The 17,848-nt window shown below is 42.6% G+C and overlaps 1 protein-coding gene across 6 annotated transcripts in view; it reads left to right on the plus strand.

Annotated features, from left to right (window-relative positions):
* The first annotated feature begins 10,251 nt into the window (after positions 1 to 10,251).
* The window catches only part of SLC36A4 (solute carrier family 36 member 4), a 120,703-nt gene continuing 113,106 nt past the window's right edge, over positions 10,252 to 17,848 (plus strand). For 3 of the 6 annotated variants that reach the window (XM_075742399.1, XM_075742406.1, XM_075742405.1), the window contains exon 1: positions 10,252 to 10,339. In XM_075742399.1, the coding sequence (XP_075598514.1) occupies positions 10,312 to 10,339 (28 nt within the window). In that variant the 5' untranslated portion in view covers positions 10,252 to 10,311. Of the gene's footprint in view, positions 10,340 to 10,542; positions 17,399 to 17,848 lie in introns of those variants that run through there. The other 3 variants (XM_075742401.1, XM_075742400.1, XM_075742402.1) reach the window with 3 other exon arrangements.

A 17,848-nucleotide genomic window follows, 5' to 3' on the forward strand; every position in this document is an offset into this window, starting at 1 on the left:
GGGCTGGAGCACCTCTGCTATGAGGACAGGCTGAGAGAGTTGGGGTTGTTCATCTTGGAGAAGAGAAGGCTCCGGGGAGACCTTCTAACAACCTTCCAGTAGCTAAAGGGGGATTATAAGAAAGATGGGGACAGACTTTTTAGCAGGCCCTGTTGTGAGAGAACAAGGGGTAATGGTTTTAAACTAAGAGAGGGTAGATATAGATTAGATATTAGGAAGAAATTCTTTACTGTGAGGGTGGTGAGGCACTGGAACAGGTTGCCCAGAGAAGTTGTGGATGCCTCATCCCTGGAAGTGTTGAAGGCCAGGTTGGATGGGGCTTTGGGCAACCTGGTCTAGCCGAAGATGTCCCTGCTCACTGCAGTGGGGTTGTACTAGATGATCTTTAAAGGTCCTTTCCAACCCAAACCGTTCTATGATTCTAAGACAACAGTTGTTAATGCATCCTTTTGTTCCACTAAATGCTTTTTTTATGGGGTTTGGGATACAGTTTTATGCAACTGACAATTAAAAAGCAAACACTGCAGTCCACAAAGAATTACATCTTCAGGGAGAAGAATATTTTTGTCAGAGTGTAGTAAGATTTGTTTCTAATTACAGTGTAGCAGTACTCCTCTGTGAATGGAAGACACCATTTCATTGTATTTACATCGAAAGCTGAAATGATGGCTGCTCATTTGTGACACTGACATTTCATGAATCAAATGTGCTGCCAATAAAATGAGAAGCATGAGAATTTTTTACTGCTCTCCTTTCCCCTTATCCCTCCTCCACTGTGGTGGGTTGACCTTGATTGTCTACCAGGGGCCCACCAAGCTACTCTATCACTCCCCCTCCTTCAGGAACAGACTGCTCCAGTGTGGGTCCCCCAAGGGGTCACAAGTCCTGCCAGCAAACCTGCTCCAGCGTGGGCTCCTCTCTCCATGGGGCCACAGGTCCTGCCAGGAGCCTGCTCCAGCGTGGGCTTCCCACAAGGTCACAGCCCTCTTCAGGTGCATCCACCTGCTCTGGTGTGGGGTCCTCCATGGGCTGCAGGTGGATATCTGCTCCACCATCATCATCCTCCATGGGCTGCAGGGGAACAGCCTGCCTCACCATGGTCTTCTCCATGGGCTGCAGGGGGATCTCTGCTCTGGCGCCTGGAGCACCTCCTGCCCCTCCTTCTTCACTCACCTTGGTGTCTGCAGAGTTGTTCCTCTCACATCTTCTCAATCCTCTCTTCAGATGCAATTGCTGCTGCTTTCTTTCCCCCTTCCCTCCTTCTGAACTCTGTTACCCCAAAAGCACTACCACCATCACTGACGGGCTTGGCCTTGGCCAGCAGTGGGTCCGTCTTGGAGCCGGCTGGCATTGGCTCTGTCGGACATGGGGGAAGCTTCTAGCAGCTTCTCACAGAAGCCACCTCTGTAGCCCCCCTGCTACCAAAACCTTGCCATGCAAACCCAATACATACGCTTTCATTCATCCTATTCCGGATACCATTTCTTATATACCTGGGACTCTGCGCTGGTTTTGGCTGGGATAATTTTCTCACCCACGCTGGAGCAGTCTGTTCCTGAAGGACTGCATCACATGGAAAGGACCCATGCTAGAGCAGTTGATGAAGAACCACAGCCTGTGGGAAGGACTCATTGCAGAAGCTTGTGGAGGACTGTCTCCCGTGGGAGGGACCCCATGCTGGAGCAGGGGAGGAGTCTGAAGAGGAAGGAGTGGCAGAAATGAAGTGCTGGACTGACCACAACCCCATTCACTGATGCAGGGGAAGGAGGTAGAGGAGTTGGGAAGTGAAGTTGAGCCTGGGGAGAAGGGAGGGGTGGGGGGAATGTGGTTTTAGATTTGTTCTTATTTCTCATTATCCTGCTGTTTAATTGGTAATAAATTAAATTAATTTCCCCATGTTGAGTCTGTTTTGTCCGTGACGGTAACTGGTGACTGATCTCTCCCTGTCCTTATCTCGACCCAGAAGCCTTTTGTTATATTTCCTCTCCCCTGCCCAGCTGAGGAGGGCAGTGACAGAGCGGCTTTGGGGGCACCTGGCCTCCAGCTTGGGTCAGCCCACTGCAGTGGACTCAGCACCACCTCCAGTGTGTGAAGTAGAGCAGATTGAAAAAGTATTAGAACATGAATCCATACTTATGGAGACCCGACGGGCAGGAGCCTGCATGCAGGGGGCAGAAATGGTGGCTATTCTCGAGCACAACAGTTACAATGCAGTGGTCCAGATGGACTATGGCTTGCTCACAGTTTGAATATATTATGCAGGCAGAAACAGGCCATCAGTTATTTTCTGAATTACTCACATTGGGTCTGGTTATAAAGACCGTGCATGTGATTGATTTTTACTCTGTTTAATAGGATGGTTTCTGTGGATGGAAGGACAGCTGCTAATTACTTCCTGAATATGAGTGGCTGACCTGAATTTCTAAGATAAATGCCAAATGGTACACTTTCTAGTTTTCACAGAACATTAAATAAAGCTAAAAGCAGATGAAAAAGAGCTGGATTACCACATTCACTGAACAAATCAGTACTACTGCAGGTACCTGTATATATAGAGCACTTGCAAATTTCAGAATAATACACTGATCCTGGGAAAATCCTACAGATGTACTTAGTCCAGTACTCAGTTGTCTGATGATCACAGATTTCCTAATGTCTAGTACTTTCCGGCACTTTCCAGGATGTGCTATTTTTTTGTTGTTTGCTTGGATTCGGTTCTTCCTCGGAATTAAATGGAAATGACCTATGCAGCTATTTTTTAATTCCTATAATTAACATTTCCTGCAGCTTTAAAAAATATTTTCAAGCACATCTTTTAATCACTAACTGATTATGGTTTTACGGTGTCCTACAACTACTCTGACTTCAGGAAGCTCAATAAGGCAGATAATCCTCCTCCCCTTCACACTCCTCTTTGAACACTACTTCACAGGAATACAAGGGCCATGAAAGCCTTGCAGCTGGTGGCAGGACAATCCCCCCCAGACGCATGAAAGGAGTCCCCGCAGTGCATGCTGCGATCTGGATGTTCAGTTGCTCTGAGCTGTAGTGCTCTGGAGGTTTTCTTAAATTAGAGCAGACTCTGGGAGTAATGCTTTATGCCATAGGCTGTGCTAGTTCCCAAAGCTGATGTGAATCATAGGAGTGGGAGGGTGGCTGACAGCCACCTTCAGGCTCTGCTGGTGGGCCACATATTTCTGTGATATCACAGCCACAGGTATCAAAAGAGACCAGAGCTGATGTATTATATCTAGCTGTGAAAAATATGAATGGTAGAATTCCCTTTTAAAAAAGAAGGGATTTGTCTTACACCACCACAATTCTTTTCCCTTCTTCTGTCATCTGTTTTCAGTTCTTGTGTGTATACTAAATGCCGTGGAAACATTGCATGAGGACATGTGGGATGTTTGAAGGTGCAAAGCCTGCTGGAATAGTGTTGGAGGACTCTGGAAATGGAAGGAGCCAGACTTCATGCGTTCTTGTCCAAGGTGCTTTTTGGGAGCTGACTTGAAGAGGACCATCCCCTGGTGCCTCGATATAGTCTTGCAGAAATCTGGTTAGAGATCCAGAACACAAAGGGCCACAAAGTGAGACCTCCCCGCTCCTCTTTTATTACAGAATACTCCAGTACAAGACACAACTGACCATAAGTTGGAGACAGATGTCAAGACCTGAAGCGTCTCTGGCTATGTGCAGAACTTTAGACATCTAGCTAATTTCACAAGCATAAAGGCAGCTCCATGCAGATGTTTAGAGTAAATGGAGGGTTATATTTCTAAGACACCCTCAGAATTCAAGTTTTTCAGATTGTAGCGCTGGTGATGTTAGCAGGATAATATGGAAATGTGTTGTAAATCTGACACACCACCCAAAAATATCACATGATATCCTTGAGTGCGACTTGGTAAGTTTGTCATGCACTGCATCTGTTTTTATTTAGATATTTAAGATAAACGAGATAAGAATGGACAAAGATTCACAAGTACCTGAATATTTGCAATATTTTCCCAAGTGACCTACTTACTGAAGGGATGCTGTACTTCGACTTTGAACTGTACTGACAGGAGGTTGACACTGGCAGCCCACCAAATTAAACAACAGAACAGAACCTTGGTGTTGGCAACGCTTGACTGATAAGTCTCAGTATATACAGATCCATATGCAAATACAGATCTTTTATTTTCATTAAGTGACAGAAAAAAACATTTCACTTCAGCCACATGATAGTGATTCATGTTGGGGAAAATCCTGGCGGCGTTCTCAAATGTTTCTGATATTTGAACTGAGCTGATAATTTCTATTTGAAGTATGAACCACCAACAGCACTTTTGACAGCTGCAGCGTCTTCCGTAATCATATTTATTCTTCATCAAAGCTTAAAGAGAGTCAACACACACCAGGCTTTTAACATTTTGTTACTCAACAGCTATGTTTTTCAGATTCCAGTGGGGACCATCTAACATTTCTGTGTTCACCACAGGTGTAGCAATCAAACTTGTGAAGAGCAGTTTTGGAGTTTGAAGCATAGCTGTTGAACGCAATGGTCCTTTTATGATCTGTTCTTAATCGGTGACATTGACAACATGGCTGCCATCTTCAGCCACGTACCTCATGAACAACCCCCAGCACCAGTATATGTTGGTGTCCACCCAGCCGGAAAGCAGCTTGGCAAAAAAGGACCTGGGGGTCCTGGTAGATACCACATTGAATGTGAGCCAGCAATGGGCCTTTGCCTTGAAGAAGGCTAATGGACTGCTTAGGCGAAGTACTGGCACCATGTCAAGGGAGGTGATCTGTCCTTCCCCTCAGCTCAGCACTGGTGTGGCCACATCTGTGGCCAGAACTGTGTCCAGTGCTGGGCTCCTCAGTACAGGAGAGACGTGGACATACTGGAGACAGTCTAGCAAAGGGCCATGAAGATGATGATGGAGCATCTCCCCTACAAGGAAAGGCTGAGAGAACTGGGACTGTACAGTCTAGAGAAGAGAAGGTTCAGGGGGATCTTATCAATGCATATAAACACCTGAAGAGAGGGTGCAAAGAAGACAGATCCAGGGTCTTTTCAGTGGTGGCCAGTGCCAGGACCAGAGGCAATGGTCACAACCTGAAACACTGGAGGTTCCCTCTGAACATCAGGAAATACTCAGCTGTCCTGAGGGGCTGTGGAGTCTCCCTTTGTGCTTTGTGGAGATATTGAGAAGTTGTCTGGACAGGCTCACATGGTCATGCCTGAGCAAGGGGGTTGGATCAGATGACCTCCAGAGGCTCCTTCCAACCTCAACCATTCTGTGATTCTGTGATTCTATGAAATGCAATGGAAGATCAGCCTCTGGACCTCCTTCCAAAAGACTTGCCATGGCAAAGAAAGGCAGGTTGCTCCATGCATAGCATGAAACTTCATAGCAAGAAGATGTTACAAAACAGTTCCTGATTCAATACACAGCAAACTAAGTCCTTCTAAAATCTTAAGTCTCCTAGTCTATCAACTGCACTTTTTAAAGATGATGACCATTAAGATGCTGACTTTTTCACAACAGTTTAGGATGTTCAGTGCTTGATATTCATACGAAGAAAAAGTGAAAATAGGAATCTTTGGAGATGGGCCATTACAGACCAGAACACTGGTCATAAGGAATTTGTGTGAAAGGAAACTCACGCTTGTGACCAAGGAGTTGGAAAGTGGTGAAGAGATATATACGTGTTTTCAGCGACGAAATGACAGGAGCTATTGCTTTTTGATACATAGATGAGCAGGATGTAATGAAATGTGGATGCCTTATTCATATTCAAGGTGATTTCAAAATGTGCTCTTAGATATAAACCAGTGGAATAAATCTTGGAGGAATGCCAATCATTTGTCAATCAGACAGGATTATAGTCGACAGACAGACAGATAGCAACATAATTGAGGCCCACCAATGGCTCATTAAAACATCATGCAAAGTAATCACCTTGCAACTTAGTACCTGAGTAAAAGTTAAAATACAAACTGTTACAAAAAGCAGAAGTAAAAAACAGTCAGGTGTAGGCAAAAGGGTTTTTAGTGTCTTTGTGTGTCTGCAGGTCTGGTCTCCTCATATGCAAATGAACATAGGAGATACAGAGAACAGAGTGGAAGGGGACAAGAAACGATGAAAAGCATGGAATGACTTCTCTGTGAGGGGACATTAAATCGACTAGGACTCTTCAACCTGGAAAAGAGATAGGAGAGAGTATGACAGTGATCTGTAAAACCAAGAATGACTTGGAGAAGGTAAATGCAACAATTATTTTTACATTACTGAACTAGGGGTTATCAGATGAATATGAGGTAGCAGGCTCACAAGGCACACTTTTTTGCACACACACAATAATTAAAGTATGGGACTCACTGCTGCTGGATGGTCTGGAAGCCAAATATAAAGGATTACAAAAAAAGATTCCATGAAGAAATGGAAGAAAAGTCCCTCAAGAAGCAGCCCCAAAACTAAAGCTAGCTGACATCTGTGTAGAGGGATTGTATATTGAAACAGTATTTCTGTATATTAACTCTGTTCTTGTGTTGGTTTTTTTCCCCTAAAAAAGTGTGGAAATCCAGCCAGAGAGTAAACTCAGGTTTAGACAGACCTAGTAGAGCAGCTATTCTAGTAAGGAGTATTTAAGTAGAAAAAAAAAAAAAAAAAAAAAAAAAAAAAAAATCCTGAAAATGGCCCTTAAAGATTTCAGGGTTAGCTTTTAATAAAAAAATTAAAAATAGAAGAAGCTGGGTATTGTACTCCATCTGGCCTTGTTCTGAACTAACGAAACCAACCTGAGTTGAATCCATGATTTCTAAGAGGCAAGCTGTATATGCTGTTCAGAATATGAAGCCTTGGGTAAATAAGCATTTGGTGACTGCAATATTCAGATCATGAAGTAATTTTGCATTGATGGATGGATGACTAGAATTTAACCAGATGTTTGCATTAAAGCAAATCCTTCTATTCTTACCAAAGAGGAACAGAATGCATATTACAAAATAACAAATATCCATCACATTATAGTTTCTCCTACATTTTTTGAATATTCATTAATCATCACTGGTTACTCAGATACTTGATATAATTTTTGGAGCATATTAGAAAAATCTCTTTAAACACATAACAGAAGAAGAAACTTTCATGCAAATAGTGGCAAGTAGTCGAAAAAAATCATCTTCCATTGGGTAGGGTGTGAAATAAAGATATATTACATCCTTAACGTTTTTTCAACGTCTACACGGGATTTACTGTAAACCAAGTCCTGAGATGCAATGACAACAAGGTAGAAGGAATGAACACTCTTAAACTGAATACACATTGTGAATATACATTAATGATCTGACATGCTTTTCTGAACAAACTTTGGCATTGTTAGAAACAATGGACAATACAGAATATCCATGGATATGAAGAAAATACATATACACCGCATAAAGGCTTGACACAAGCATTGTAGTTAGTGAGTCAGTTCCTTAAAGTAAATAACCTGCAGTCACAGATTGCCTACTGAGAACTCTTTTCCAATATAAATTCGAGGAAGCTAAGTATTAACTCACTCATAGGGCTCATTTTTTAATGAAAGTTTGGAAAAGTATGTTATCCAGAAATAAACATAAATTTGACAATTGAAAATGAATGTTCTTCCCATTGGAACTTATTAATTGTAGATAAATGAATTAATGATGCTTGCCTGAAGATGACTGAAGTTTCTGAGAAGCTTTGGAAGATTCTTGCATTTCCCCTGTGTAGAAAAAAGACAAATTATTTTATCATATGTTCTCATGGCAAGCCTTTCTGTTTTAGGAAACCAACAGCCAGAAACTTTATTAGTTAAGTAAGTCAGACATAGATATAGGCAGAACCTTTGGAAGTTTTGATGAAAAAATACCAATGGGTTATTCTGGGAGCACCTAGCATGAAAGACAGGTTGAAGGGTGGGTGCCAGGTTAGCAGAAGATCAGTCTCCAAGTGTTCAAAATTCACAATAGACCAAGCTTGCTGGGAGAAGGTTCTGTTGAAGGGTGATCCTTTTAGGATAGACAGTATAACTTCAGTTGAAAATCTTTCAGAACATTATGTCTTTCTTTAAGATAGGACAACATCCTTTCCCTTCTTCCCCCTCAAACAGCCCCATATTAGGGTCTTCAAACCATGAAAATAAAAGTTCATGGAATTATAGAAGCTTTTGTTGTACAAGTCCAAAATGTTTAATTTCAGAAGAAAAGTTTAAGAGAGTAAGGATTCTGAATATCACTTCAGAGTGACCTGGAGCTCTGATTATAGCTTTGATTACAGAGTATGGTTGAAATCTATTTAAGCAACTTGTTACATTTGATTTCTAAAATGAAAAAAAAAATATAAGGAAAAACAGGAAATACTGCTTTCTTTCAATATGGACAAAAACATTTACTTATAAGCTGAGAATTTCTAAGTCCATGCTGCTTTACATTGTTTCACTATCTTCATTTCCCTGAGACGTTTATTTTGCTTCTTGAGGAAGCTGTTAAAAAATAGTATTCTTACCGACAAAAGTGTGCAGAGAAGATGCAGTGTTCCTGTGGAATCCATGAAAAGTGGAACATCAGTTTCAGGTAGTGAGTAATTTGATATGAAACATTAGTTACAGATAGCACTTCATATTAGTAACTCTTTTCTTGTTCCAATGGTTGATCCATCATTAAGTATGATTTTCACAAATGTCCTTTTGAATCATTTCTTGTTTCACATAGGAGAAATAATTTGAACTTGTTGGAGCCAATTTTCAGGAGGCTAATCTGCAAATCACTGACAACCTGAGCCGCCAAGCACTGCTGAACTCTTGACTCCCACTCTTGTCTTCAGTCTTTGCTTCTTAATTATGGCTCTATGCTTGCAGTGCCCTGTCTGAAGCTGGGCTCCCCAGCCTTGCAGAGGGCAGCAGATGTCAGCAGGGCTTTATGGGGCCATCAGACCTGGGGCTGCTGCAGGACCAAGGAGCAACACTAATTCCCATAAGCCAGCCCATGCAGCTGCTCCTAAAAGGCTCTGAAGGAGAAAAAACCCCAAACGGATACAAGTCAATTTTCTAGCGCTGGAAGGCAGACACAAATTACCCAGTGTTTCATAACTGCATGAGCTGTTGCACGTGGCGAGGGACCAGCTGCATGCGCTGCCTCAGGCCTGCTGCTCTCGCTGAGGGCCCATCAGGAGGGGTGGCTGGAGCTCCCGTGTCCCCTTGCAGGGAAGCCGTGCACAGCCACCGCAGCATGGCCAGGCCGAGGTGTCCGGGATGCAGCAGGAAGCTGTGCTAGTTTCAGCTGAGATATAGAGTTAATTTTCTTCACAGTAGCTAGCATGGGGCTGTTTTGGATTTGTGCTGGAAACAGTGTTGATAATATGGAGATGTTTTTGTTATATAGACATGTTTTTGCTGAGCAGTGCTTACACAGAGCCAGGGGCTTTTCTGCTCCTCACACCACCCCACCAGTGAGTAGGCTGGGGGTGCACAAGGAGTTCGGAGGGGACACAACCAGGACAGCCAACCCCAACTGACCAAAGGGATATTCCATACCATATGACGTCATGCTCAGCATATAAAGCTGGGGGAAGACGAAGGAAGGGGGGGGACGTTTGGCATTTGTCTTCCTGAGTAATGGTTCCGAGTGATGGAGCCCTGCTTTCCTGGAGACGGCTGAACACCTGCCTGCCCATGGGAAGTGGTGAATCAATTCCTTGTTTTGCTTTGCCTGTATGCATGGCTTTTGCTTTACTGACTAAACTGTTTTTATCTCAACCCACACATTTTCTCACTTTCACTCTTCCAATTCTCTCCACCATCCTGCCATGGGGGGAGTGAGCAAGTGGCTGCATGGGGCTGAGCTGCCGGCTGGGGTTAAACCACGGCGGTAGCTCTGTGGAGTGAGGCCTGAGGGTGTGAGGGGGACGGACACCCACCGTGAGGCTGACTCGCAAAGACCAGCCCAGGCAAGGTGTCCTGGTTTCAGGACAGGGACAGGCCTTGCTCACACTCAGGTATTTGAAAGGGCAGATGGTTAACCGGGCACCCACCAGCAGGGCTGCTGCTGCGCCAGGGCACAGAGGAAAGCGCAGAACATAAATCAGGAGGCGTCAACGAGCTCGGCACGGCTGCCCGCTCCACACCCTCCCTGGAGGACCAACACCCACTCTGCCCTGTGCTGGGCTTGTCTTTCCAGCCGCTATCTATGGTTCGCCCCCGCGGCGCGCGACCCGTAGGGCAGGGCGCATGCGCAGCGCCTCGCCGCGCCGGCCGGCTCCACATTGGCGGAAGGGCGAGCGGAGAGCCGGCGGGGAGATGGACGGCGCGGGTGGGGAGGAGTTGGGTGAGGCGTGCCGTGCGGCCCGGTGGCGGGGGCGGCTGAGGGGCAGCGGGATGGCGGCTCGCTGCAGGGCGGAGAGGAGGAGGGCGCGTGAGCGTGAAGAACGGCCAACTTGCACCCCCCTCCCCTCGAGGCGGAATGGTTCGGCCCACGGGGGATGCGCTGCAGCGCTCAGCGCATCGGGGCGGGTGGGATGAACCATCCCACCGGGGGGAGGGGTGGGCTCTGTCCTCTCGCTCTTCCGCTCCAGGCGGCCCCGGCCTCCCCGGAGCGGTGCGAGGGAGGCGGGTGGCGAGGGCTGAACGCTCCGGAGCCGGCCCGGCGGTACCTGGGGCCGGGCGGGGCTAAGGGAAGCGGAGCGCGGTGCAGGGACCGCGGGGCCTCTTCTCCCTCCGCGGTCTCCTCAAAGAAGGAGACTCGGCCGGGGGCTCTCCACGCCGGGCGCAGGGCCGGCCGCGGCCCCGCTTCGCTGAAACCCGCCGCTCCGAGAGGCAGGGACGGGTGTCTGAATGCGTTAGTCTCACCTGGCTGGCTCTTGGTTTTGTTGGGAAGTCACGATTTTGCATAGAAGTTTAGGGAATACTTTATCTTTGCATCGTTAGGTGGTGTTTTTATCTGCCGTGACAGGTTGTAGGTTTTTTGTGTGAGTTGATACATTAGCTGTATTTATTAGAGATTACTCTTCGGACCTTTAAATCTGAGTGTGGGAGGGCACATAAAGGTTCTCCTCTTGTCCATCCGTAGGTGGACAAGAGGTAACTCATAGCGGATTTAGTTATAAATTGTAAGTGATTCTGGGCTGGGTAAGCTGAAAGTCTCATCTCAAAGCTGTATTCCACTGTAATCTCAAGAATTTATCCTGTCCAGTGGTAATGATGGGAAGCAGGAGACGTGCTTCAGATTTTATTGTCCCAAAGGCTGATCCATCTTGCAATGAGAGATTGTCACCTCCAAAGCAAAGGTGGCAGAAAGTAATGTTAGCTTTTTCTTGTGAAGGTTTAGAGATCTGACAGTTTCTCTGTTAGAAATGTTAAAATCAGAAATTTTTATGGGATTAACTGTTTAAAAATGTAGGTCAACACCTGGTAAGATTTCAGAAGATTTTACATTATTTGGTCCTATCAAATACTTAATAAAATGTATATCTTACCAATGTGTTAGCACTTGAAAGTGTGTTAATCATGTAGAAATGTGTAGCTTGGTCTAGATAGAACAGTGGGTTATTTAACATCTTTCCAAATAAATGATCCATTGTGGGCTGGGGTAAAAGCACTCCTCTGAAAGTGTATAATAAACTATGGAGACCTGTGTCCCCTCTGGTTTAATAATTCAGATGTTTTGTTTTATTAGCCTTCCGGATTTGACAGTATGATGCAGAAGCAAACAGTTCTTCCTGCTTACTGAGTGGTGTTATTTGTTTTTAGCATTTGTTTAGAAACAACTGTTCTCAAGATTAATAAATTCTACCATAAAGCAAAATAAATCTAATTTATTGAGTTACAGTCTGTAATGAAGAGAAATAAATGACACAAAGATATATTTTCCACAGAAAAACTGTGATTCAAATAACTACACCAAGCATACCTTTAAAGTTCTTGAAAAACAAACAAACACAACAAAAGCTAATGCTAACTTTTACTATTGTGGAAAAAGTAATTATTAGTATTTAATAAATGAGATGAGTTTTCCTTTTTAATTCACATCCTGGAAAATAGATTTTTGTTTGAGGTTTTTTTGTTTGTTTGTTCTTGTATCTCTTGCATTCAGTAGGAGTTGCGGTAGTGGAAAGTAAAAGGGGAGCTGGCTTGTGTATGGTTGAATGGGACTATCTGTTAGCTTCTCCCTTGAACTAGAAAAAGCTACAAAAAATTTTTCAGTCTTGACAAGCATGCCCCTAGCACTACCATTCATAGTCACTTTGTGTTGATCCGTCATTTCTTCCGTGGTTGTGGAAGCATGTGACTGAGTAACGTGGCAGATCCTGCCAGATTCACATGGGTTTGGTGGACAGCACTGTACTTTACAGTTTGATGCCTTCTGGAGAAATGCTTTGAACGTTATTTATGGCCTGAAGTTTAAGGAGTGGAGAAACAGGTATTTCCCTCTGTGGTTGAGGGAGTAACAGAGTTACACAGCAAGCTGCTTACTGAGCCATTTACGGATTCTGAAAATAATTAGTGACAATATTTTCTTTGTAACTATTTTTTTCTTGCGAGCCCTGGCTCAGAATGCTGAATGGAAAAGCTCTGCTATTCTGAGATGTGATCGCTAATCTTGTCCCGTAAGAGCAGCCACAGGCTTGGTTAGGTGACAGAGGCTCTGGGCGTGCCCTCTGTTAGCCTGTGAGAAAATATTAGCATAAACCCACATTTTAGGCTGGTGCAAAGATTATGTGGTTCTGATTTTCTCTTTTATACAGCAGTCTAAACAGCTGCTTATTAAAATGAATCCCTATTTCAGAGGCAGTGGGTCACCCTCTATTTAATAAACACATTTCACTGGACTGTGATTCTTGGGCTGCATTTCTGGCCACGTTAGCATGTTCTTGTGTAGAAGCTGTGACTGAGCAGTGAAGTATCTACAACATCCCCTTTGCCTACTGCTTTTTGACAAGCATTTAATAAACATGTGAAGTGGTGCTCCAACAAGACCTGTATGTTCCTTCTCCCATAAATGAGTAAAAACAGCTGACATAAACAATGATAAGCTATATCCTGTCTCTCAAATCTTTTTATGCTTGTATGTCAAATCCAATTATTTCTATTTGATGACACTGACTTCAAAACCCTCAAGGAAAAAAAAAAACAAACATCATATTGCTAAATTAGATTTGGAAAAGGGGTTTTAGATAGGAGTTTGTCAGGGAGGTGACCTCCAAAGGAACAATGGGAGATTGTATTTGCTTTTGGTTTTAGTATCTCCTTTGCCTTTAACTTGCTGTGCAGCCCTGGCAAACTGCTTGATCCTTTTCCCTTTGTTTCACCCATAAAATGAAAATGATGGAGATCAGTTTTATCACTTGTGGTTCATTTAATTTTGGAAGTGTTAATTGCTTGAGCAGTATGGAAAAATTAACTAAAGTTCCCAGTGAAAATTCATTGCTTTGCAGAGCTTTTGAACCAAAGGATTACTTGAGTGTGCTACAAAAGCTTTAGAATTAAGTACCTTTAGTAACAGTTCAGAGGTTTCTTTGGCAGTATGTCCATAAATGTTGGCAAGATGTTGGCAAATTCTAGGAAATAGAAAAATATACGGGAAGATACAAAACTGGAAATACTGGTCATAACAATTTAAACACTACAGATTTAATTTCACTATGTAACTCATGGTTGACTAGTGACTGAAATTCTTCAGAAGTCTTTGAGCATACAGCGTGGACGTTTATGCATGATTATAGTGTGACACCTAGCTGTGATGAATCAGTGATTTGTCTCTCCAGTGGGTTAAGGAATCAGTTTAACGTTGCAGTGGTAATTCTGGGAGAAGTTGAAATGCCCTTTGAAATGCCTTGCTAGATAGTAGCAGTACTTGTAGAGCTTTTTGGCATCCTGCTGACATGGGTATTCACAGAAGAAAGCAGAAACAACGACAAATACTTAAATAACTGTTCAAGACAATCTGAAGACAGCATTTGATCTGAAAAGATTTTTGTGGTGGCACAAGGAGAAGAGAAATTCGTATTAGCTGAAGGAAAGACAGGGCTGAAAATCGACTGGTACTTTGGCTAAGTAAAACCAAAAGGGTGTGTAGAAGGGAATTTCCTCATTGTTAGTTGTGCTGGATAAAGCTGGTGCTTTAAAATTTTCCGTGAGTCCTGTGACTGAACACTGGGTTGGATCAGATCGTTAATAGTGTATGGTGTTTGGATGCTGTCTGCACAGCTTGGTGGAGCATGGACTTAAGGCAGGCTGAAGTGTGCTCTGCACCACGTGCTTTGTGAGACAGCAGGCAGCCAACCATCTCTGATTCAGGTATGGCACTGCATATGCTGTTCTTGTCGCTGGAGTTTTGAGGTTGTGCACGCACTGGACCTTTCTAGGAAAAAATCAGTCAATGTGTGTATTCTATGCCAATTTTTTGGCAGTGACTGTGGACTTTCCAGAATACTTAATTTCAGGCTAGGTCCAGTATGCAAAGCCCTTCCTCAAACCACAAGTTTGAATCCATTAAATTTGGATGTTACACAAATCTGGATGTCAGAGTGAGTATGGACTGGTGCAGTAGGGACATAGCCACAGTATTCCAAAGGTAGAGATCTATTGTAAAATGAAAACCCATCCTTAGAAAGTTGCATGATCCAAACTTTGAATTACGTCCCAGTACCATTACTGTTAACAGATTCACATGTCTTAGGCCAAGCTATACACCAGTCATGGGATAAAGGAGGAACGATGGAGAAAAGAGGCAATTCATGAGCATTTATATGGCTAGAATAGTGACCAAATAGCATTGTTGGAGTACTTTATATAATGCAGTATTTCAGAGGAACCTGTAGTAGCTATAGTTATCACAATATGAGTTGGTGCTGATTGCTGTTACCTGTGTTTTAAAACTCTTCTAGTGGAATTTATTCTGAAATGAGCTATTATGTTAGAACAGGATCAGCAAACTGCCAGCCTTAGTGTTACAGATAGGAAGCAGATATTCTGAGGTCTAATTTAAGCTATTTCTGAGAACATGGATAAATAGTTGACCTAATCTATTCCAGTTCTGTCTGTAGCTGTTGTCCAGGACTTGTATGCTAAAGGATAGTTGAAGAGATTGGAAGGTACTATTATGGTTACGAACTGGTCCCATAAGACAAAAAAAATGTACATAGATGTAGATTTTGAAGGATTATTCTGTGGAGTTTTACAGGCACAGCATTCTACTGGGTGCTTGGTCTGAAATCAGATTCTTTCAGTCTGGATTCAATTTCTTCAGAAGCTAACCTTTATGTCTTGGATTTCTACTTTTTTTTCTTTTCTTTTTTTTTCTTTTTCTGCTGACCTGCAGAAATATTTTAGAGACAAGAGATTTAGTCTGTAGCAGTACACACAATTTCTCAAGACTTACTATAACCTATACACATAAAAGACATATAACTTTAATTTGTGTGTTATGGGGTACTGTATTGAACAGTAGTAATTTTTTTTTATTATTGTTGTCTATATTAAGTTCAAATTTGTTGCTTTGATTCTTGTCTTTAAAAAAAGAATTTCTTTGTTTCCAGTTATATACTCAGAAAAATAAATGTCTGCATAATAACTGGGTTAAAATAAATGCTTTTCATCTGGTAAAAAAGGCCAGTCATAGAAGATCATTAATTAAACCTCCTACTGTGTTTTACTTGTGTGCGGTTTTGCTGCTGTTGTAACCAGCTGCCACCTCAGAGAAAAGCTGATGGCAATGGTTTTTGAGCTTTGGAAGGCCTGGTTGTATTTTTGAGATCAACTTTTTTTCTTTTCTTTTAAGGATTATCAATTTGATCAGCATTTTTAGAAGTTTTATGTTTAGTTACAGGAGTGTGGTAAACTAATAGCAATAAAATCAGTTACATAATGCAAATACTGTGGAATGAATGTTGGCAAAGATTGTATCTGTAAAAAGAAACATACAGATGTTTGTTTTAATTGAATGCAACTTTAAAAAGCTTTTAGTGGGACATTTGGGGGAATTGCCTTGTTTCTCTGTGGTCAAATAGACCCATTTTAAACGTTTAAGTAAGGTGAATTTTTCCCTTCTTTCTGGAACAGCTGGTGCTATGTTCTCGACGTAAGGAAATTCCCTGTAAAAGCATTGTTTTGACACTTACTGGCTTGGCACAGGAATAGTCTGGCTTCCACTTAGCTGTGTTTGAAAGAAGCACATTTAAAGAAATGCTTAACATCCTGCCATGCTATTAACTTTTATTAACATTCAGGTCTTCATTCATTTCAACCTGTAGCCCAGTGATGATGGACAGCTTAGCATGACGTGTACTGAAAGAAGAATGTAGGTAACTAATATGTAACAGAAAGTGGTCTGTGTGCAGAAAACTTTGAGTTCTTGCACATAGTGACTATGGAATAGCAGCTGCTCCTTCCAAATAGGAGGTTCCACGCTACTGGGACTCAAGCTTTATATTAAATGTGTTGCTTTGTACATCGAGCCACTTTGTAAATAAAACTTTAATGTGGTTTTCAAAGTAAATGTTTTTTATGAGGCATTGCTTTTCAGTCATTATCAGTGATAGCTCACGGCTTTCAGCTGGGAAGGCAATTGAGTGTGAAATTGGGATGTTCCGTTGCGTAAGTGACACTAATAAAATAGCAGAATCATGTGGGAAAACAGATACTAAAAAATATGTAGCTTATAGCTCCCCAGGACTTGGAAAAAAAATATTCAAACCATCATCATAAACATATTTAGACACCATTTTTTCTCTGAAAGGATAGTCAGGTACTTAGGTGGCTTAAGTTAAAAATGCTGCTATATTAAATTCACCTTTGCCTTCCTTTTGGGTTAAGATGAAGACCTTGCCATGAAGAAGGAGCACAACTGTGCTTGAAGTGGTCTAAAGTTGGAATAAGAAAATATACCAAGAGCACATGCTTACAGTTGTTTTTCTCAATTGTGAGGCTGTGTGCTGTGCTGCAGATCAGAGAACTCCATTGTGATTTTTGGCAGTTTTATGGGTCTTCCTGAATCTTGTCAGCGAATCTTGAAATGGCAGACTGTCTGGAGAAGAGTTCAAGTACAGAATGGCATATACCAAAAGGCGTAAACAGAAGTTACAAAACAGACTTCTAAAATGTTTGTACGGTATGCAGAAAAAATGAGTAGTTGTGAGGCTGAGAAGAAATGTAATGTTATGGAGGCTAATGCACAAAGGTGAAAACAATCCAACCCAAAGTATTTATGTGTTATTTTGATATGGAGATAATTTAGTGGATCCAGCAGAGAATGAAAAGAAGGAAAAAGAACATGTTGTAAAGGTTGTATATGCTTGAAGATCATTTATATGGGAAATCATTTAAGTGAAAGCTCAAGAAATAGCATAAGGACAAAATACTCCATCACAAAAATTCAAGGCCAGTAAAGGTTAGTATATGTGACTCACGCATAGCAATAGTTTTTGCTTATGGAGGGGAAATTTTACTCACTGTTCCAGCAGTATATGATTTGAAATGCAAAATCTCTCCTCATGCAAATTTTAAAAAAGGACTATTATGATAGTGCTGTTAGTTTAGGAAATGGTATAAAATTGCCACTGTATGTTATCTTGCTGTGCTCAGCATTCATGAGACCCCCACCTGGAGTACTTCGTCCAGCTCTGGGGTCCCCAGCACAAGAAAGACATGGAGCTGTTGGAGAGAGTCCAGAGGAGGCCACAAAGATGATCAGAGGGCTGGAGCACCTCTCCTATGAGGACAGGCTGAGAGAGTTGGGGTTGTTCAGCCTGGAGAAGAGAAGGCTCTGGGGAGAACTTATAGCAGCCTTCCAGTTACCTGAAGGGGCCTACAAGAAATCTGGAGAGGGACTGTTTACCAG

Source organism: Balearica regulorum, chromosome 1, assembly GCF_011004875.1.
Source record: "Balearica regulorum gibbericeps isolate bBalReg1 chromosome 1, bBalReg1.pri, whole genome shotgun sequence".
NCBI lineage: Eukaryota > Metazoa > Chordata > Aves > Gruiformes > Gruidae > Balearica > Balearica regulorum.